This window comes from Rhinopithecus bieti, unplaced genomic scaffold, assembly GCF_001698545.2.
Source record: "Rhinopithecus bieti isolate Rb0 unplaced genomic scaffold, ASM169854v2 scaffold_36315, whole genome shotgun sequence".
NCBI classification, from domain to species: Eukaryota; Metazoa; Chordata; class Mammalia; order Primates; family Cercopithecidae; genus Rhinopithecus; species Rhinopithecus bieti.
In genome coordinates this window covers 1,215,262-1,236,972 of record NW_016815814.1, presented here as the reverse complement: position 1 = coordinate 1,236,972, position 21,711 = coordinate 1,215,262, and the positions used below count along the sequence as shown (strand labels likewise).

The 21,711-nt window shown below is 44.1% G+C and overlaps 1 protein-coding gene across 1 annotated transcript in view; it reads left to right on the top strand.

Moving 5' to 3' along the window:
* ANTXR1 (ANTXR cell adhesion molecule 1) overlaps positions 1 to 21,711 on the top strand; it is a 250,777-nt gene that overhangs the window by 184,677 nt on the left and 44,389 nt on the right. Inside the window, exon 17 of the mRNA XM_017853768.1 lies at positions 7,417 to 7,497. Within this exon, the coding sequence (XP_017709257.1) occupies positions 7,417 to 7,497 (81 nt within the window). The remainder of the gene's footprint in view (positions 1 to 7,416; positions 7,498 to 21,711) is intronic.

Below are 21,711 nucleotides of genomic sequence, written 5' to 3'. Positions count from 1 at the left end.
AAGTGACATTCTTCATGCCATCTCTCTGAGGAGAGAAGAGAAAAAGAGGTTGTTTTAGGTGCAACAAGGAAGATAGAAACACAGAAAGAAATTCAAAAGTAATCATGTGTGCTGTCTGTCCAGAAGTAAGGCAGGCTTGCTTCCAGAATGTCAGGGTTCATCCTGCTTTACATGATGTATGATCCGCAGTGAGTCCCATGCTAGCCACAATGCCTAAGGACATTTGCTCAGCCTTGGACAAAACATTTAGCCTTATGTGGTGCCATGAACTCTGTTTCCCTTTCCTGAACTCTCTCCCTGAATTCGCAGTGGTCCTGAAAGGAAACAGAAAGCACACTGAAAAGAGTTGAGCTAACAGAGGTGTGGGCAGAGTGAAGGGAATCCCCAGGCTATGGTGAGGCACCCAGGGGCTGGCAACAACGAGAGCTGTTACACCTGAAGGGCACGTGGGAAAATGGTGTTACTGGGTTCCAGGAAGAGCTGCAGCCGTGCAAAGAGACTACTCAACAGGAACTGTTTCTTTAGTTGACAATCTAAATCCACCCCACCCTACCTGTTTTTATATGATCTGCAAACAAAGAATAGTTTTTACATTTTTAAATGGTTATATAAGTACCTATATAATGTTGCCTCTTGCCCTGCAAATCCTTGGCTCTTTACAGACTAAGACCAAAGGGCAGCTAGGTGATCCAGAGACAGGCTTCCAAGGCATGGCGAAGGCAGGCAGAGAATGGATGGGGCCCGGCAGGTCGGGGAGAGTGACCCGTCCACTTGCTGCCTGCCTTCTACCTCCACTATAAGCAAGGAGAACAGCTCCAACTCACACAAAACTCTCAGCAGGTATTGGAAAGACTCCTGGCTCCCCAGTGTAAGGAGCCAGAATCATATACTTATTGAATTGCATTGCATTAGACTCATTGCTTTCCATGAAATGGAGTTTTTGAGAAGCAGGTGAGCACATTTGCCAAGCAAACCCAGAGAGAACACACAGAGGGAAGAAGTCCACAGTAGGCTCTTCTCCACCCACCATCTCCCCATCTAATTTAAGGCACCAACCACACCGACCACACCTCCCCTCTTCCTCATTCCAGACTCATGATCGGGAAATTTTCCCTGATATTTAGCCTGCATTTTCCTTTGCTTGGTTTTCACCCCCGGATTTACAATACCCCGTGCTTCTCATTAAACTGGGGCTGACCATTTTAGACAAGTGAAGTCATGCCCAGCTATATGGGCAAACTTTTCTTAAAAACCAAAAGAAGAAAATAAAAGTGCAACAAAAATTACCCTGTACATGGCACGCACACACGCATGAGTGTGTGTGTGTCTGTGTGTAGGGAAAGTTTCCGACATTATCCATTAAATCCATTAATTTTTTTCCTTTGAGGGAAAGCGTGGGTCATGCTATTTACCATGTATTTCTGTTATTTTTATTTTTATTTTTTTGAGACGGAGTCTTGCACTGTCGCCCGGGCTGGAGTGCAGTGGCACGATCTCGGCTCACTGCAAGCTCCACCTCCCAGGTTCACGCCATTCTCCTGCCTCAGCCTCCCGAGTAGTTGGGAGTAGAGGCGCCCATCACCACGCCCAGCTAATTTTTTTGTATTTTTAGTAGAGACGGGATTTCACTGTGTTAGCCAGGATGGTCTCAATCTTCTGACCTTGTGATCTGCCCGCCTCAGCCTCCCCAAGTGCTGGGATTACAGGTGTGAGCCACCGTGCCCAGGCTTTTTTTTGTTTGTTTGTTTGTTTTTTGAGACAGAGTCTCACTCTGTCGCCAGGCTGGAGTGCAGTGGCATGATCTCGGCTCACTACAACCCTCATCTCCCAGGTTCAGGTGATTCTCCTGCCTCAGCCTCCCAAGTAGCTAGGTCTACAGGCATGTACCACCACGCCCAGCTAATTTTTGTATTTTTTTAGTGCATACGGGGTTTCACCGTGTTGGCCAGGATGGTCTCAATTTCTTGACCTCTTGATCCAACCACCTTGGCTGCCCATAGTGCTAGGATTACAGGCGTAAGCCATCACACCTGGCCTCCCATGTATTTCAAAGTGTAAAAAGTCAGGTGTCAGTTTATGGTGGCCTTATAAGTTGAACTACTCTCAGAATTCTCAATCTCTGACTATCTTCCAGCTGGCTAAGGCAGACAAACCAGAAGAAAAGATACAACTGCTGCCTGGCAAAAAAAAAAGAAAAGAAAAATAGAGGAAACCCCACCACAGAAGCTGATGACCCAGGATGCTTTGGTTTTTTTGTTTATTTTGAAAACAGGGTCTTGTTCTGTCGCCCAGGCTGTAGTGCAGTGGTGCGATCATGTAGCCCACTGTAGCATCAAACTCCTAGGTTCAAGGGATTCTCCCACCCGAGTCTCCCAAGTAGCTGGGACTATAGATATAAGCCATCACACCCAGCTAATCTTTTTTTAATTTTTTTTGTAAACATTGGGGTCTTACTATGTTGTCCAAGCTGGTCTCAAGTAATTGTCCCACCTCAGCCTCTCAAAAGTGTTGGGATTATAGGCATGCGCCACCATGCCCGGCCCCCTACCTCCAGAGTGCCATGAATGCTGGCTGCATAATCATTCCCAGCACAGTCTTATTGTTTAGAAAGAAACCAAAGCTAGAGTTTACATAGAACTTCCACTTTGCCTGTGTGAATTGAAAGGTATTTTCTGTGGCTAAGATACAGTTTGGGAGCATGGAATTGGTAAATTTCTCATTTTATAGTCAAAATTTGTCAACTTCAAATGAAAGAAAGCTATTTATAAATGTCAGCTAATACAGTCTGCCAGAGGGCTTGAGGCTTGTGGAGAAATCTTTGTCTTAGCTTCGCAGAAGCAGTTGGGCATTTTGCCGGGGAGTGAGGACCAGTGTCTTAAGTACGTGCTATGGAGAGGCTTGTGCATGACAGACATCCAAGTCTGAGACAGATAAAGTGGCAGCAACTCAGAAGCATCCTCTAAGACTTTGGGTGAAGCCCAGAGACTGTTTAGAAAACTCTTCTGTGGCACATCTAGCTCCAAAATGTTGTTATTAACGAGCTCACTACTACCATCTGTAAATGACAGACTTCTGCCTACATTCAGAAAAATCAAGGCTCCAAGAGCCTTTGTCGTGCAGTGCTCGTTGACTTTTGAGAGTTATTTTTTATTCTCATTTTGGTTGTTAACACTGTTTTTTCTAAAGCTTACTTCTTGCTTGCAAATACTGTTTTTCTAAAGCTCCTGCATAAAAGCTACCTGTTGTAGGAGTAGAAAGAGGTTATAGGTTGTGTTGATTGATTGCCTGGATTGTTTTCTATGCTGCAGACTGGAGATTTTAGGTTCATTTGTGGGACAATCAGAACTCAGAATGCTGAGGATACACCTGGAACTAGCTAATCTCACCTTGGCCAGAAGATCCCAATGACAACAACTCACGCGGAACAAGCACACCCTGCAAGTCGGGCAGCACTTTCTATGCGCTAATGCCTTTATTATTTATAACAGCCCTTGAAAGTAGAAACTACTTATCCATTAGTAAATAGATACCCAGATCAGTAGAAACTACAAATGGAAAACCAGAGCACAGAGAGGTTAGGTAACTTGCCCAAATTCACACTGCTAGTAAAATGTTTCGTGGTTCCTTTTATTGACTGCAGTGCATCCATTTGGGCTCGCAATAAATTTCTTTATTAATCAATAGGAGAGAGGACAGGAACCCTGGAGATGAAAGGCCAGTCAGGAAACTTCACAGAATGAGTAACAGATGGTGAGGGCCTGGGCCCAGGCAGGAGCTGTGGAGGTGGTGGGTCAGGGGTGGATGGGAAGAGGCAGCAGCAGAGCTGCTACAGAGAGAACATTCACGAGACACGGTTGATGTTGGACATGAGCAGGTGGCAGAGAGAAGGGAAGTTAGAATGATTCCTGGTACCCAGCATGCCCATCTGGATAGATTGCTGGTGCCATGAATCAAGGCAGGGTGTGCAAAAGGAGGAGCAGGTTTGGGGAGAAGAGTTAGTTCAGTTTGTAATGTTTGAGTTTTCGATACCTGCGATACATCCACATTACAATTAAGATTTAATAGATAAATGGATACCCAGATCTGGAGCTCAAGAGAGGACTGGGCTGAGTATAGAATTTGTGAGTCGCCAGCAGATAGGTGGAAGCTGGACCCATGAGACTAGATGAGAGCACTCAGCTGGGAGATGAGAATAGAGGTGCCAAATGAAGGCCACCATGTCAAGTGCAGGCAGAGAGGTCAGAGGGAGCAGGTAGAAGCTGATGGCACAGAGGCTGAGGGAGAATGTGCAGAGGAGAGGCCCAGCACAGCAGATCTCCCCAAAGAACCAAGTGAAATGAGTGTCAAGGCGTTTGGCAGTGGGGATGCCATGGGTGGCCTTAGCAAGAGCAATTTGGGCAGAGTGAGTGGGGCAGAAGGAATAAAAACCGTGGCTTGGGGGTAAGAGGAAAATAGGCTTGGAGGAGCACAGAATAGAAGATGGACAGATGCCTGCTTACAAAGTTCAAATTATTGGATTCCTACACTCGGTATTACATTCTTTTCCATCTTTCTACAGAGCCTCCCAAATGATCATTTTAATGACTTTACTATGATCATAGGTAACATTTAATGAATACTTTCTATGAGACAAGTACCTAACTTCAATATTTAATTTTAAGTCTTACAGCAAGTCTGTAGAGTAGACGGTGTTATTATCTCCACTTTAAATATGAGAAAAGTAAGGCTTAGGGAGATGAAACTACTCATCTAACCCATAGAGCTGGTGAAAAGGAGACCCACAGTACAAACTGGGGCAGCCTTGCTTCGGTCACTTTGTGCTTAAACACTACACCGTAGGGTGACCTGTTGCCACAAAGAAACATCATTTTCTACTCATTCTGCTGGTATTATACATCTAGGTGGTTTCTGCTCTTTTGCTATGCATGTAACTTTAAATTTCTGCTGAGTTAATTAATGTGTTTCTTCAACAGCCCAGTGTTCTTCTTTCTGCCCAGTCTCATTGCTCGTCTGTCACAGAGTTGAGTGATTAGCACACACAGCTCTGTGGGTGGGCTGATTTACAAAGCCAAATGCTGGGAGCCCTCTCCTTCTGAAAAAAAGGGGAAAGAAAAAAGAGGTATTCATCCAGGAAACCCACCTGGTTATATCCTGAAATATAAATGCTTATTCAAAAGAACCTTACAGGAAAACATTTAGCTGGTGATTGAAACAGCTTAATACAGAAAATCATGCTGCACACAGCAGCATTTCTATCCAGCATTCTAAAATCATTTCAAAATATTTTTCAAGGCTTTTGTAAATTCCTTGCCAAAATAGATGAGAAACACTACAGTTGGCAAGACAAAGTTTAACCCACAAGAACTCAAACAACAGTTTATAAAGATTAAAGAACACAATTTTATATGTGTATATAACCCACCAGAAAATCATTTCAGAACATGAAATCTTTGAGATGATTCTTAACACTGCCCCTATATAAATGCTTTGTGTCCAGGAACTTAAACTCTGTATACTCCTCCAGCCTTCCCAGCACTGTCATTCAAAGACCCCTGCAAGATCAGAATTTTCAATGTTCCTAAGGCTTGGGTAGGAAATACATTTTACATTTTGGCCCAGTTTATGCCCACACATGTGTGCACACACAGTCATACATACACCCATACACATTTAACTGAAACAAATTTTTCACAAAACAATACTTGTCTTCACCATGTGCAATTAATATTTTCTCTTCTATTTCTTAAAAGTTCTGGTCCCATACAAAATTGATTTCATGAGGGCATAAAGGGTTGCAACTCACAGCTCAGAAGCCCTATGTTCTAAAGGATCTAAATTAAAGCTCTCTCACCAAAAGATCTGCGTGAGGAAGAATCTGCAGTTGGTGTAATAGAAAGCATATGTGATTTGGAATTAGACAGACATGGGTTCCAATCTCAACTCTCCGGTTTATAAACCATCTGCCTTTGGGCAAGTTACCTGATCTCTCTTTGACCCTCCATTTCCTCTCCACAGCCCTCTGGGACTGCTGGGACAATCCAATTAGAGGACACTCATGGAAGCACCTACCACTTAGAATCATTCATTCATGCAACAAACATATATTGAGCACCAGATGTTGTCCTAAGGGCTAGGCAGACAGAAGTGAGCAAAACCATCAACACCCCTGCTTTCATGGAGCTGGCATTCCAGGGGGCACAGACAATCAGCAAATTAACATAGAATATGTCAGGGAGTGAGAAGGACTGTATTAGTTTCCTCTTGTCGCCGTGATGAATTACCACAAACTTAAAGGTTTAATCAACACAAATCTATTATCTTACAGTTTCAGATGTCATAAGCCCCAAACGGGTCTCACTAGACTAAAATCAAGGGGTTGGCAGAGCTATTTTCCTTTCGGAGACTCTAGAGGAGAATTTCCTTGTCTTTTATAGATGCTAGAGGCTGCCCACACCTACTGGTTTATGGCCACCCTCCATTTCCACAGTCAGCAACATTGGGTTGAGTCCGTCTCACACCTAATCACTGTGACTCTGCTTCTATCCACACATCTCCTTCTCTGGATTTGAACCTCCTGCCAAAAACCACCGTGGGTCCTCTAGGAAGGACCCATGTAGTTAAACTGAGCCCACCGGATAGTCCAGGATACTCTCCCCATCTCCACATCCTTACCTTAATCACATCTGCAAACTCCTTTCTGCCATGTAAGGTAACATATTCATAGGTTCCAGGGAATATAAATAAGAGTCACCTGGAGGGGTGTTGGTCATCAGTTGTGAAAACCTTGGTGCTGACATACTCACTCTTCTCCGTTTCAGCCAGTTACATACAACCCCAAAGGGACTGTGGTTTTTGTCATCTGTAATGCTTGGTAATTTGTCTCTCGAGCCCAGGCTTCTGAGCAAGTTACAGCTACTGAGTGAGCCTAGCAGACAGCCAGGGATGTGCATTCCAGGGGCCTTTAATTGGTCTTGCCCTGTCCACACTTAACATTTAGTAATTTTCCAGAATTTGTCATTAGTGTCTTTACTAATGAGCTCTGGGCACCAAGTGGGAAGAAAAAAACTTTAGTGAAATTTGGAAAGATTGACTTGTGGTATGAGGATATGCCCAGAAATGTGATAAAGACAAAAGCCCAAAGCTTGAATGAAGTTACGTTTGCAAACTTGGGGCTGCACTCAGACCTCAGGGTGCGTCCTTCACAAGCATCAGAGTCTTCTGTGTGTCTCTTCTCCTCCATTCATGAAGCTCCAGTTTTGAATTAAGGGACTGCAAAGTCACTAATCCCATCATGACCATATTGACAGTGTTGTGTTGTTCACATGACTGAAGAAGCACGGAAAGTTGTGTGTGCCTACGGTGGCTAGCCACAGGTCTGATTTCATATGTAATCTTGGTGCATTTGTTCTATTTCAGGGAAAACTCGATGCCTTGTGGGTCCTACTGAGGAAAGGATATGATCGTGTGTCTGTGATGCGTCCACAGCCAGGAGACACGGTAGGACTCATTAATTCATGAATGGTCTCTCGCTCTCTGTCTCACACACACACACACACACACACACACACACATTCTTTTTCTCTGTCCATCTTTGTAGAGCTAGAATAACTTTGGATTCCAAAACAGAGCTAGAATAACTCCAGATATACAAATCCAGCTATTATTTCATATTGCAACAAATCAGACATCACTTTTCAAAATGTTGGTTATTACAAGATCTTGAGTTTCGATTTGCTTTTCTGTAAAGGATTTGACACTGATCTGTTGGGTTTAACTTCCTAGAATTTGAGCTTCTCAATGTATAGGCACAGTGAGAGAATAAAACAGGACTGGCCCCTACTTGGGGCAGTTTCAGGAGGGAGCTCTGCTGGCCACTGGCCACACAAGCCAGTGGTGTACCACAGAGTACCAGCGCTGCAAGGATGGGGTGAGGGCAAGGAAGGGGCCACGGAAAATGCCTACCATCTTCCCAGCAGGTGTTGGGCCCAGCTGGCCCAGGACCACAGAGGGACCTTTCACCCCAGGTGAGGATTTGTCTTAGCATTGTCAAGGCTAAGCTTGGAATATCTCTAGTCAAGAGCAGTCCTGAAAGGTAGAGCCAGCGGAGACCTTAGAAACCATCCAGCCCATGGCTTCATTTTGTAAATGAAGAAAGAAAAACAAACAAAAACAAAAATCACCTAATTGCATTCTCTGAAAAACAAGAGAAGGTGAATAGCTTGTTCTGTTTCAAATAGTAAGTAACAAGTAACTTACACTGGAAATAACTTCAGTTCTGCCGAAACAACACTATCACTATTTCTTCATGTAAGAGCTAGTCTCTCTTCTGCAAGTTTTACAGATCACAACTCAGGACGAAGTTTTCCCTCAACTACCAGCAACCTGCATCTTCCATCCACTTCTTTGGGAATCAGGCACATTAATCCAAAAGCAAAATAAAAGTATCTCATTTAAGGGCCGGGCGTGGTGGCTCAAGCCTGTAATCCCAGCACTTTGGGAGGCCAAGACGGGTGGATCACGAGGTCAGGAGTTCGAGACCATCCTGGCTAACACAGTGAAACCCCGTCTCTGCTAAAAAATACAAAAGCTAGCCGGGCGAGGTGGCGGGCGCCTGTAGTCCCAGCTACTTGGGAGGCTGAGGCAGGAGAATGGCATAAACCCGGGAGGCGGAGCTTGCAGCGAGCTGAGATCTGGCCACTGCACTCCAGCCTGGGTGACAGAGCGAGACTCCGTCTCAAAAAAAAAAAAAGTATCTCATTTAGAACTCCTTTCAAATCAAGCAGACTTGGGTTTGAACCCCCTTCCTTCCTGGCTAGAAAGCTCCAGGCAAATCACCTGACCTCTTTGAACTTCATCCTTATAAAGTAAATGGCATGGACTTCTTCCTACTGTGGCTGATTGGAGAAGGTAATGTTTGCAAAGCATTGGCTCCCTGTTGAACATATGGAAATACTCAATCGGGATGGGTGTAGTAGCTCACACCTGTAATCCCAGCACTTTGGGAGGCCAAGGCAGGTAGATCACTTGAGGTCAGGAGTTCTAGACCAACCTGGTCAATGTGGTTAAACCCCATCTCTACTAACAATACAAAAATTAGCTAGGTGTGGTGGCACATGCCTGTAATCCCAGCTACTCAGGAGACTGAAGCAGGAGAATTGCTTGAACCCGGTAGTTGGAAGTTGCAGTGAGCTGAGATCACACCATTGCACTCCAGCCTGGGCAACAGAATGAGACTGTGTCTCAAAAAATAAAATTTTTTTGTTAAGAAAGAAATGCTCGGGCTGAGTGTGGTGGCTCACACCGGTAATCCCAGCACTTTGGGAAGCCGAGGCGGATGGATCACAAGATCAAGAGATCAAGACCATCCTGGCCAACATGGTGAAACCCCGTCTCTACTAAAAATACAAAACTTAACTGGGCGTGGTGGTGGGCACTGTAGTCTCAGCTACTCGGGAGGCTGAGGCAGGAGAATCACTTGAACCCGGGAGGCAGAGCTTGCAGTGAGCCGAGATTGCACCCCTGCACTCCAGCCTGGTGACAGAGCAAGACTCCGTCTCAAAAAAAAAAAAAAAAGAAATGCTCAATCGATGACAGATATCCTTATGGTTATTTCCTTTGTGCTGTTCTGCTGTCTGGGGATGGTTGATGCAGAACTTCAAGCCATATTGCAGTTGGTGTGTTTGCTTTCCTGACTGTCCAGCATGGCACAGCTAACACTAGAGCAGAGCCCGATAGACAGCCCCTGCTACCTCCTCCCCTTGCACCTGGTGACAGTGGGTGGTTTGTAGCTGAGGAGATTTGGTCTAAAGTTTCATAGTTTATGTGAGCCACTACCCAATTAGCTGTTCCTGTTGTGACTAGGACGGCATGCAAGTAAAAATGTGAAACCACCTCATATAAATGCTGGGCTGACTTGGCCCTCATTGCATATGGAATTTGAGCTTTTGTCTGTGACAATCAACAAGACCAAATTTCTATACGAAATTTTAAATACAAACTCTTCAGTTAGGAGAAACAAGCACAGGCCATAAAGCTAGTACTCTGGGAGGTGTTTGGTCTTATAAAGTATACATCTGCTTTCTATGGAAAATGAAGAAATTTTTTTAGCATGCATGAGACTCCTCTAACAGATTAAGAAAAAATAATAATAAGATCCCTAAACTGTTTCAGCAGTACTATTTTTTGTGACAGAAGATGCTGATACAGTGTATGACCCCATTTTTTTTTTCAGAGCAGTTGAAAAACATCTCCACTAAAATATGTTAACTTTCCATTTTCCACTGACCAGTTTGGCAGAAGCCAATTCATAAACTGGGTCAACCTAAGAAGTGGGAGGGTTATAGGAAAGAGGCTGGATAGAAAGAAATATTATCATTTATAAGACAGAAGAATCAATGCTGTTTGGGAGCAAAAGGCTAGTTATGTAAATCCAAGAACAATGGAATGAAAATAAATGGAACTTTCTCTAATGAATCACACCTAAATTGAATCTCTTATTTACCAATTCCGAATGAAAGTTTGTATTAACACCTGAAGATGTTCCATATGTTTTTGAGAGACATAATACCACCTTGAACTTTTATTCTCCAGCCATGCAATGTAATAGATTTAAGATATAAGAAGCTTAAGAATTTGGATACCTTTGAACATACTCTCAACACTGTCACAAATTATGATTGTTTACTTTTAAGTGCCCTTTCTTTATGGAAGTCTTGCTAAAATAAGATACAGGAGAGAAATAGATACAGAAAATTGTGTCCTTGTTGCCATGGCAACAACCACAGGATGTACACATGGAGTTACGCAAGAAAGGTCACAGATGAAGTAAGAACCAGAATTCAGAGCTGCCTATGGCTACTCAAGAAAGAATTCCAGGGGAGGCAGAGGGCAATACTGTAGCTTTGTCTACATGCTGCTTCTGTTTTGTTTTGCATAACCTTAGGAGACTCACTAGAGAGGCATGGTGGTGAGTCTATAAGAATTCTTCAGCACTGATTTATGGAGCTGACCACATTTTCCATAAACTCAAAATGACTCCATCCAGGCATGTGCTCATGAACAAGAGTCACAGGTTCTGAATTTTTTCTTTAAAACAAAACAAAAACAAAAATCACCTAATTGCATTCTCGGTTACGTTCTAAGTTGCTTCAAACACATGTTGACCTCACAGAAACCTGGCACATTTTCCTCCTCAGTTCCTGTCTCCTTCATCCTCCCCCCAGCTACTCCACCCCAGCCCTCCAGATGCAGACACAAGCCCACCAACAGAGCCTCTGAGGCTACTGAAAGGCCTCCAGCTCAGCACAGAGCAGGAGCTCAGGGAGCCAGAGCCCAGAGCCACCGCCCTTCCCTGGGATTGGCACCCACCTCTTCAGAGCCATCCAAGCCCCAGGTCAGGGATGGCAGCAGGGAACACGCATGTTTTCCATCTGCCATCATCCATCTCCTTCTCTTTGCCTATGGTGGGCTCATGGTCCCATTGTTCCTTGGAGCCCACCAGGAAATGCTTGAGCCAACATAAAAGAGAAAGTGCCAAAGGAAACCACCTAAATAGCAAACCAGTAGCACATCTGATTCTAAGATTGTTAAAGTTTACTAAGCACATGGTGTCCCCTGCTCCCAGTAGGTAGCCACCACAGTGCTCCTTGTAAAACCAAACCTCAACACACCATGCCTCCACTTCAGACTTGCAAAAACTGTGGGAAAACCCAGAATCCTTAGCTTGATTTAGAAAGGTATGCCTTTCCATTTCGTACACTACTTACCCCAGATTCCCTCATCACCTCCAAATAGGCTCTGAGCACATGGAATTAATTGCTGGGCACACCCTGAACATGCCAGGACATTTTGTGTCTCCGTACCTTTGCTAGGTTTCTCTGCTTGGAATGCCCTTCCTATCCTCTCTACTGAGTGAACCTAGCTTGGTCATATTGTTCATTGTTCCCGAGGTGTCTTGTAAATACAAAAAGTTGCTGACCACACTAATGCTTGAAAGAGGGCATCGCCAAAGCAGAACACATGTGACAGAGCCTAGGTGAGAAGGTTTGGAAGTTAGAACCTCTGTCCCAGGATGGTCCAGGATGGTCCCCAAGGCTTACTACACAGCTTAGCCACTCTTTGAGTTCAGAAAATTTGCTCATCTTTTCAAGGGCAAATGGTTGAAAGAATTTAGAATGTTCTGGGAAAGAACACTTCAAGGGGTCATGAGAGCTTTTTTAACTTACTTGGTCCCTGATGATATGGTGTGTCATCCCACTTTGTAAGCTGTTTCTTATCACGCCACCATTGTCAAGGAATAATCTTTCCATGTCACTACATATCCTTGAATAATATCATTTTAATGACCATGTCATATTCCATTGCATATCTTCCCTTTTTGGAGATTGATTTTCAAGTATCTATTATTATAAATGAAGCTGCAGTCAGTATCCTTATTGCCAAATCATTGTGCACATTCACAAATGTTTCCTTAGAATAAAAGGTCCAGCTTTCTACTGGATCAAATAGTGTGCACATTTTTAAAGCTTTGATACAAATTGCCAAAGAATTGCCCTTCAAAAGATTGTACAAATTAACCCTCACATTAGCTTCTATGGAACGTCCATCTCCTCAGAGGCTCCCCAATATTATTAACTTACCTATTTGATTGACAGGTGCTCATTTAACTTGTATTTTTTATTATTATTGAGGTAGAACAGTTTTTTAAATGTTTATTTTCTCATTTGTCCATTGGTTTGACTTGGCTCATTTTTCCACTGGATATTTTAGTGTCAGTTTCCTGTGATAATTTTCTTAACCCATCTTCATTCATACATTAATCAAATGTTTTGAAAGCCTACTATGTATCAGGTCCTGTGCTTGCATTAAGTATGTAGTACTTATTAATCCTTATGACATTTAAAATCTAACCGTGTAATATATGTCCAAAGTTTTTTCTAGTTTGCCATTTACCTTTTAACTTTTTAAAAATATATTGAAGTTTTCTACAATTTTACAGTCAAATCTATAAATATTTATAATTCCTGCCTTTGGTTTCAAATTTAGAGCAGCCTCCCCTACTTCAAGAGAACATAAATTCTCACAAAATTTTCTTCTACACTTCTACCCCTCCATCTGTTTTTGGTGGTAATGTGGAATGTGAATTGTCACCTTTTCTGTTTCTTCCTGAGTATTTTAGTGTAGGTTTGGGAAAGGTTCCTTTGGAAGCTATGGGCCATATGTTATATTAAATGAGAAGTCCTAGAAAATTATCTTAAATACCTCGAAGTGGATGTATTAATAGAAAGTGACTTGGATTTACTCTGGGCCATCCCATTGAACAGAGCTAGCCCCACAGGTAGAAACAACAGTGAAATTCATCAGAAAGAATTGAGGGATGCAAGTTTCAACAATGCAACGGGCTGCCCCAGAGACGAATGTTCCAGGTAACTAACACGGATAAGACAAATTAACCACTAGGCCAGGACATAGGGGATCCCTGTAGCAGATCAATGGTTCTCAACCTTGAGCATCAGAATCACCTAGAAGATTTGTTAAAGCACAGCTTGCTGAAACCACGCTGGGAGTTTCTGATTCAGAAGTCCTGGGGTGGAGCCTGGGAATTAGCGTTTCTGACAAACTCCCAGGTGACGCTGATGCTGCTGGTCTGGGGATTACACTTTGAGAAACAGTAAGATAAGGAACTAAACAAACTTCAAAGTACCTCTCACCCTGCGAGTTTGGGGTCCTAAGCAATATTTCTATACTGATTTGACCACCAAGTCACCCCTTTTCTGTATTTCTCCTTAGAGGACCTATTGACACAACTGGGGAATAACTAGTCTACCTTAAATCTAAATACTAAGGCTCAGTGAGTTGTAAAGAAATCCTTCCCACCTTCACACGTTCTGTTCCTAGATTACTAATTTCAAACACAGAAACGCAGGGGAATTCAGAGATCAGAGCATGGACTGCAGCGGTTTTCCATCTGTTCGCACATTGTTATCACCTGGAGAGCTTAAAGGTCCTACCCTAAAGGTGCTGTTTACTTGTTCTGGGATGAGGTCTGGGCACTCACAGAATCACCTGGGAATCATAAACGCTCCCCGGGTGATTCTAATGGGCACCAGGGTTGAGAAGCAGTGAGCTGGTCCAGTTCCCTCTTTTTCACTCAGGGCAGCATCTTCTCTTTCCTTTTTGAAACAATTTCAAGGCAACTCTCCACATTCCTTCAGAAACCCTAAGAGTAAGATAGGCTGATCACACTCTTCACGTGCTTTTCACAGTCCCTTTCCTATCAGGAAGATGGTTAACCTAGACTGAGGCTGCCATATCATTGTTACTGCTTGAGTAAAGAAGATGGAAAAGAGAAAATAGAACTCAGCCTCATATGTCTTCCCTGGATGGAATTCAATCATCTACCGACCAGCCTGACCCATCTCTAGGCACTTTTACTCCAAATTGAACTCCACCCCACTGCACGTGCTCCCGGAGGACCCACTGGGTTTGGATGTCATCTGTTTTCAGATCTGGCATCAGGAGGCTGGTACATTCCATTACTATCTGCAAGAACAAAATACTAAAGCTCACTCAGAGCTTGTTTTGCAAGCCTGGATCTCCTTGTAACCAGAAGAGACCTAGGGAAACACACACATAAATGTACATAAACAATGTTTGAAACTCATCTGAAGTCAAGCCTCAGAGGTTGTGAAAGCCTCCCCAGCTGTTTCCAATAAGGGCATGAGGCTAGTCACATGGGCACCATGTCTCCCCACTGTCGCAGAGGCGAGAATAGCCTGGGCAGGTCATCCCCCGAGAGAGAGGTCATCCTCTGCCCAGTCCTTCTAAAGCAGGTGAGCCTCCTGTAGCATAAACAGGCCTCAGAGAAAGTGTCTGCACTCTTGCATTCTCTCTCCTGTCTTCTCTGTCCTTCACATTTCCTGCATTCCCTCTTTCTTCTAATCCCTTTCCTTTTTTTCTTTTCCCTGTTCACTGCCAATTTCTAAGGCCTGCCATGGCTGCTTTCCCTCAACAAAGACACCAATTGCACTCCCACCAAGAATCCATTTCTGGGCTGGGCACTAGGGATATCCATTAGCAGAGTACTACATTCTGGCTTCCAGGAGTTCATGTATGTATGTGTGCAAAAGAGAGTGTCACACACTGTATGAACTGCAAATGCTTACAGAAGCATAAACCCTCTCATGATAACTTGAGGTAATGATGATCTCCACTTTAAAGAACAGAAATTGATGCTCAGGGAAAATTAAATTTTCCAAGGACATACAGCTGGTAAGGAGGTCTGGGGCTTGAATTCAGGACTTTCAGACTTGAAAGGCAACACTAGGGATTCCTGAACTCCTTCATGCATTCAACAGATACTTGTTAGACGTCTTCTAGGAGCCAATGAGCACTGTATTGGTGCTTGGTATTCAAGATGAATGAATGAGCCCTGTCCCTGCCTTCGAGGAACAGGGACAAACAGGAAGCCCGCAAGCACTGCCTGATGTGAAAGGCTCTGTGATGGAGCTGAGCGCACGAGATGTGGGAGCTATACCCAGGAAGGGTGTCTCACCAGCCTTGGAGTCCAAATGCCTTCTTGAATGGACATTTAAGCTGAGACAAGAAGGGGGAATGGAGTTGGGGGGAGAGAATATTCTAGTGACAGGGAATCTTGCTTACAGATCTGCAGGTGAGACTGTGGCTCCTTCGGGGAGACAGAAGGAGCAGGGTACAGAGGAGGACAGAGTGAGAGGCAGTGAGAAGAGGGACTGTGGTGAAGAGGAACCTGGGTTGCCGGCCATGGGAGCCTGGTCTGCCAGCCTGAGGAGGCTGGACTCCACCCTGAGGACAGTGGAGACTTACTGCAAGAGTTTTAAGCAAAGGCGTGATCAGATGTGCATTTTAGAAAGGTCACACTAGTTGCAATGTGGACACAGTTACAGTGAGAGAGGCTGGCAGCTTGAAGCGCAGAGTGGTGGGCGAGGAAGACAGCCTGGATTCACAAGATGTTGAGCAAATAATCACAGATTTGGTAACTGCCTGGGTATGGAGGAGGAGAGGGTGGACGGTGTGAAGGAGGACCTCCAGGATTTGGCCCAAGCGACATTGCTGACTGTGCTGCCTGCCATTCACCAGGATGAGGAGAGCTTTGGGAGGGAAGATGAGGACGTCGCTTTTTGACTTGTGGAGTTGGCAGTGCCTGTGGGACATCCAAGCAAAAAGGACCTGCAGCAGGTCGAGCCCGGGGGGAAGCATGAAGGCATCTAGAGCAGGAACTCTATGGGTTGCTCACTGTCAGGGTTGTGTGAAAGCAAGGACCTGCAAGTACATGCCTCCTTAAATTTTGTGCCCTCAACACCTCGCATGCCTCACCCTAGTCAGGGGGAAGTTTTGCTCCAGTGAGAGTTCTGGGCTGGAGGCAAAGATTTGAGAGTCACTGGCCATGGCAGTTAAGACCAGTGTGACTAGAGAGGAAACCAGGGGGAGGGGTAGAGAGAAGAGAAATAAGTGAATTACTGAACCCTGAGGGTCACGTCCTTTAAGTCAGGGTGGAGAAAAGAAATAGAGCAAGAAGACAACTAGGAAGGACCAGCCAAGGGAAAGAGAAGTTGCGAGGGGAAAGTCTGGGGTCATGGAAGCCAAGGGAAGATAATACATTATGGAAGAGGGTGGGGTGTCAAATGATGGGAAATTAAGATGCAAACTGAGAGCAGTCATCTAGTAAGACTAGCAATAAGGAGGTTATGGTGCCCTTAGTGACCCGAGCTCTGTGGGATGATGGGGATGGAAGCAAAGCTTAACAGATAATGGGAGGGAGAGCCAAGGCAGTAGCTGGAGGAGATCTAGAGTTGGAAAGAGTTCTTCGTCTTAGTAAGACTTGAGCATGATTAAGTACATATGGCAGAGATCCAGTAGAGGAAGGGGTTGAAGACAAGAACTCACTGTTAGACTGCAGAAACTCTTAGGAGAAGGGGTTGGAGAGCTTAGGAGGAAGTGCCAGTCCTCCTTAGTGACATGGGTTGCAGAGCCCAGGTATGAGTGAGATGGCAGGAAGTGAGGACATCCCTGTGGGAAGTGATGGGCTCTGTTCTCCCTGTGATGCAGCTGGAGGAGTGGAGCAGCTGAAACTGGAGCTCCTGGAAACAGCTACACCTTGGGAACCCCATTGCTCCTGTACTGGCAGCACTTCTCCACATTCCAGAGTGAATGTCTCAGGATTAAATAAAATGATAGGTATATATAATTTGAAAAGATGGGAGTTTATTTTCTTCCCTTCCTTCCCCCTGAAAAAACTGCCATTGATTTCAGAAAATCTTAGTTACCTCTTAACCTGTAGGAAAAGCTTTTTCTCAGAATTATTTTATGTTCAAACCAGCAATGACCAAAAGAACCAAGTTATCTACATATTGAAGTCTTACATGAAAGTCGTTTTTCTTGCACAATAAACAATTACGTTTACATTAGCTCTTTACGTTGAATAAATGGACATCTTCAGAATTCCTATCTGACACCAGGTATAAGGTCCCAACAGTTCTGGAGGGGAAGTCTCCTGACCTTTTATAAATTTTGTAAGAAATAGATCATTTTAAGAAAAGGAAGAAAAAAGAGCAAATTATAGGAAATGTTCCTAGAGGGTGTGATTTATTCTGGCACAGCATCTTCCCTGGATGTTTGAATTCTCTGTAGTATTCATTCACTTCTCACCCTTGGAAGCCTCTCCTTTGCTGTCTCATTGGAGGGGGACATGAGTACTTAGAATTCTTGGCTTAGTTTGCTGAATTTAAGGAAGAAAAAGTTCAAAACACTCTCTGTCCACAGCAAAAACCAACTGTACCCAAGACCTGCAAAGTTAACTTTTTTCAGAGATGTTAAACCCAAAGTTGATGCTGCAAAACATACCATCTTGGGATTTTTTTCGCCAACTTCCTTCTTGCATGGTAGGAAGTGTCTCTGAGTCAATACGTATGAAAGCAATTGCTGTGGTTGAGCTATCTTCCTCTCCCTCTCTCTTTCCCCCTCCCTCTCTGTCTCTTCCAATCCCCACAATCTCATCCCCCTTTTTCCCCAAGCATTACACACTCACATTCACACACATTCCTCCTCCTCCTTATCATCACCGTCGTCATCATCATCATCATTTTGTAGCTTCTTTCAATTTCAACTTGTAGGACTTTCAACTTCAGATTGTCTCATCTCCCAAACAGCTGCAACAACAGAAGGTCAAGTCCTGGAATCAGGTTGCAAATAGCAAACAGAGGAGAAGTAAATGCTAAGGCTGAACAAGACAGGGAAGGGAATAAAGCAACCCTGTTCAAATTCTCTGACCTCATTTTCTCCCTTCCAAACAAAATCAGGATTGAGGGAGGTAGGGCTTAGCTCTAGGGTCAGAATTTTACCCAAGTGTATAATATTTTAGGAGGTTTGCTACTTTTTCTAAGCATGATGATCATGTCTAGCCACTTGGCTTCTGTGGGCCTGCTCCTCCAGCTGATGGCACCGGAAAAGATCATCTCGAGGGACATTCAGCATCTCTGTGATAAGCCTCCATTGAGAATCATCAGAATCCAGGCTGGTGGGAAGTTCTGTTCTGGCCAGAAAGTACTGGGTTAGATTATACATGGCAAAATCTGACCTAGGAGATAGGCTTTTGAACAGTGTGGGGAAGAACCAGCCTGCTATAAAACATCCACACCCACCCATCTTCGTTCAGCATCTCCATGACTACCCCAACTCAACCTGACCCTCAGTCACAGAGTTGGACTGGCAGTTCCTCATAATCCCAGACCCTTTATTTTAGAGGCACCAAAGCTGAGGTCTGGAAAGGTGGTCTGGAGAGATCCCTGAGCCCTCCCAGGTCCATTGTCTCCTCTGTTCCCCATCACCTCCTTACTTTATCCTCTTTTTGATATAGGAAAGATGAGGCTCAGATAAGATCCCTGCTCTTTTCAAGGTCACAAAGAGTGTTGGTGGAAGTGGCAAGACTGGAAACCCGCCAGCTTGACACTGCCTGGCTCTCCGTGAGTCCTCACCCCAGGCCAGGAGAGGAGGATAAGCATCCAGACTGGGCCTTATCTCTTGAGGAGAAGGCAGAGTTAATCCTTGCCACCCAACCCCTTCCCCTCCTGTCCTCCTACCTCTTCCCACCTCCCAGTACCTTTCCATTTTTATATCCTGCCCAAGATGACATACCCACTGATGTCTTCTCACACGGGCCTGCTCTCCTGCACAGGATGCTGTGCTCCCAGATCACCTCATGCTCTCCCTGATTCCACCTCTCGCTGCCTCCCACTTTACCACCAACACTGTGTCTAGGACAGAAACTCCTTTCATCCAGTTAATACATCTTGAGCTCCCGCTCTCCGGCAGGCACCAGGCTAGGCAGTGGGGATTTAGCATAAACAAGGCGAGATCCCTGCCCTTGTGGAGTGTACACTGGAGTGGTCAGAAAAGATCACTAAATTACAGCTCCTTGTGGTAGATGGTATGAGGGGGAGTTCAGAGTTCTCTGGGAGCATAGAGCCAGAAGATTTAACCCAGGCTAGGGCATCAGGGCAGAATTCCAAAGAGAAGTAACTATTTGGCTGAGATCCAAAGGACAAACTCTTCCAGTGCAGGGAGAGAAGGGCCTTCTGGTTGGAGGAACAGCATGTGTAAAAGGCCAGAAGGGAGAGGAACTGAGAGAGTACACACAGACCTGCAACCAGGGAGGGTAGGGAGTGCAGCAACCCCCACCTGCAGGCTCCACCTTCTCCAGTCTTTGTCCACCCAAATCCTTCGGCACTCAGCACTCAGCCAAAGCTCGAGACCTTCTCCCAGTCAAGGCTCATTGTCTGACCCTTCCTTCCTCCTCTGCTTACAGCCACAAAATTTAGCACCAAGTTAATTTTAACTAATACTGACTTTTCACTCCCTAAATAAGTTGTAAGCAATCTGAGGGAAGGAACCATGGCTTTTTTTTTTTTTTTTTTTTTTTTAAACTTTCCCTCACAGCACTGAGGACCTAGCTCAATGTGTTTCCTTGTCCCAGGGAGTATGGTTGTTTCTGCAACCTCCAGGCCACAGCTGTTTGCAAACTTTTATGATGTGTCTTCATAGGAAACTGCATTTGAGTCACAGGAAAAGAGACATCTGAATGAATTGTCCATCTTTTAATAAGGAGAGAGAATTCACACGGTCTTCTAGGGACATGTCCAGATAAAATGAGCCTGATTAAAAATTTAAAACACTTAACTTTTATTATCATTGCTGTTCATACTTTTGTCATTGCCATTTATTAATAACTTTTGTTTCTTTAAGTTTGTTTGAAAATAGAAAATTCATTTTTAAAAAACTCTCCAAGGCTTTACCAGTCTCACTTTATAAATTTGTTCTTATAACATTTGTTTAATATTAGTGTTTTCCCATTTTTTTTTCTTTTTGGCTAATACCAATGAGAGCAATGTCACATTGAGAATCCACAGTGATGACAGAGCTAGCTGTGAGGGTGCTCATTCCATTCCTCTGGCATTCAGCCCCTCTGTCCATTTCTGTGTTTGCCCCCAGCATCTGAATTTGGTTGCTTCACTGAATGGTGTGGCCCCACCAGCTGGCACCCAGGCATTGACTGGCCTCAATTACTGTGACCTACGTTTTAAGGACTCTGTGGCCCTGACTTAAGTACAATCTTTAAATGGGAATAAATCTTATATAATCCTTTCCATTTACTCTCCTGCTTATTAAAGGTGAATTGCAATGGAAAACCCTAAATGTCACAGAGTCTGGAAAATTGGATATAATAATGGGCAGCATTATCCTTAGTGGTATAACTAGTAAAAGTGGGCTAATGGAAAGTCCACTGTGGAATCATCTGTGTTTCTATGCAAGAAAATTATTTTCCTTCTTTCTCTAACAAGGGAAGTAGTTCTGACCAACAAGGTTGGCTGTCTTGGGCGTGGTGGTGGAGAGCAATGGAAAGATGAGTGAACAGTGGGAGCAAGCTTAGTAGAATTCCAGAAGCCATTGCTTTAGTGTCCCACCACATCTGTAGGCCTAGGGGATGCCATGCAGTACAGAGATAGCCAAAGAAGCTGCAGAGCTGAGGCCATCTTCTGTGCTTGTAAACAATAAGCACACCCCCCAAAATCAGGAATAAGCCCATGAGAACTGCCCATATACCATGGTCCCACAGTACCTCATCAGCTGGACTAGTGTGTTCTGCAGTACATCCACTGATGGTGGGCCTCAGGTTGCAAATATATTTAGTAATGGATCGAAATAGAATCTCCTAGCAAAAACCGGACCTTACAAGTAATTTGCAACAAGCCAGAAACCCATATCTATGTCCCACAGCAGGCCACTCTTAAGCAACATGAAGGCTTCCAAAAAGGTTACCCTGCCCGTATGAAAATGCCAATTTTATCCAGCAACATTGCTATGCTTTCAAATTTCTGAAGACGCCAATGCTGTAATGAATGTTCTGACCCTCAGGGTGTCGTCCACAGCCAGGCTTTGTGCCTGTCTTTTGCAAAACTTACCCAATTTCTGTCCAAAAAACAGTCCAAGACTAGCTTGATAATAGATTTATGTGTCAAAGGAGAACACATAGACTTTGGATAACTTTACTCCAAAAGAATTCTCTTGCTCTCTCAAGCCCATTCTGTTAATAACATGTTTAGTTCTATTTCCAAGTTTGATTTTTTTATGGCAACAGTTTGACTATTGAAATTCTTTTTTTTTTTTTTTTTTTTTTTT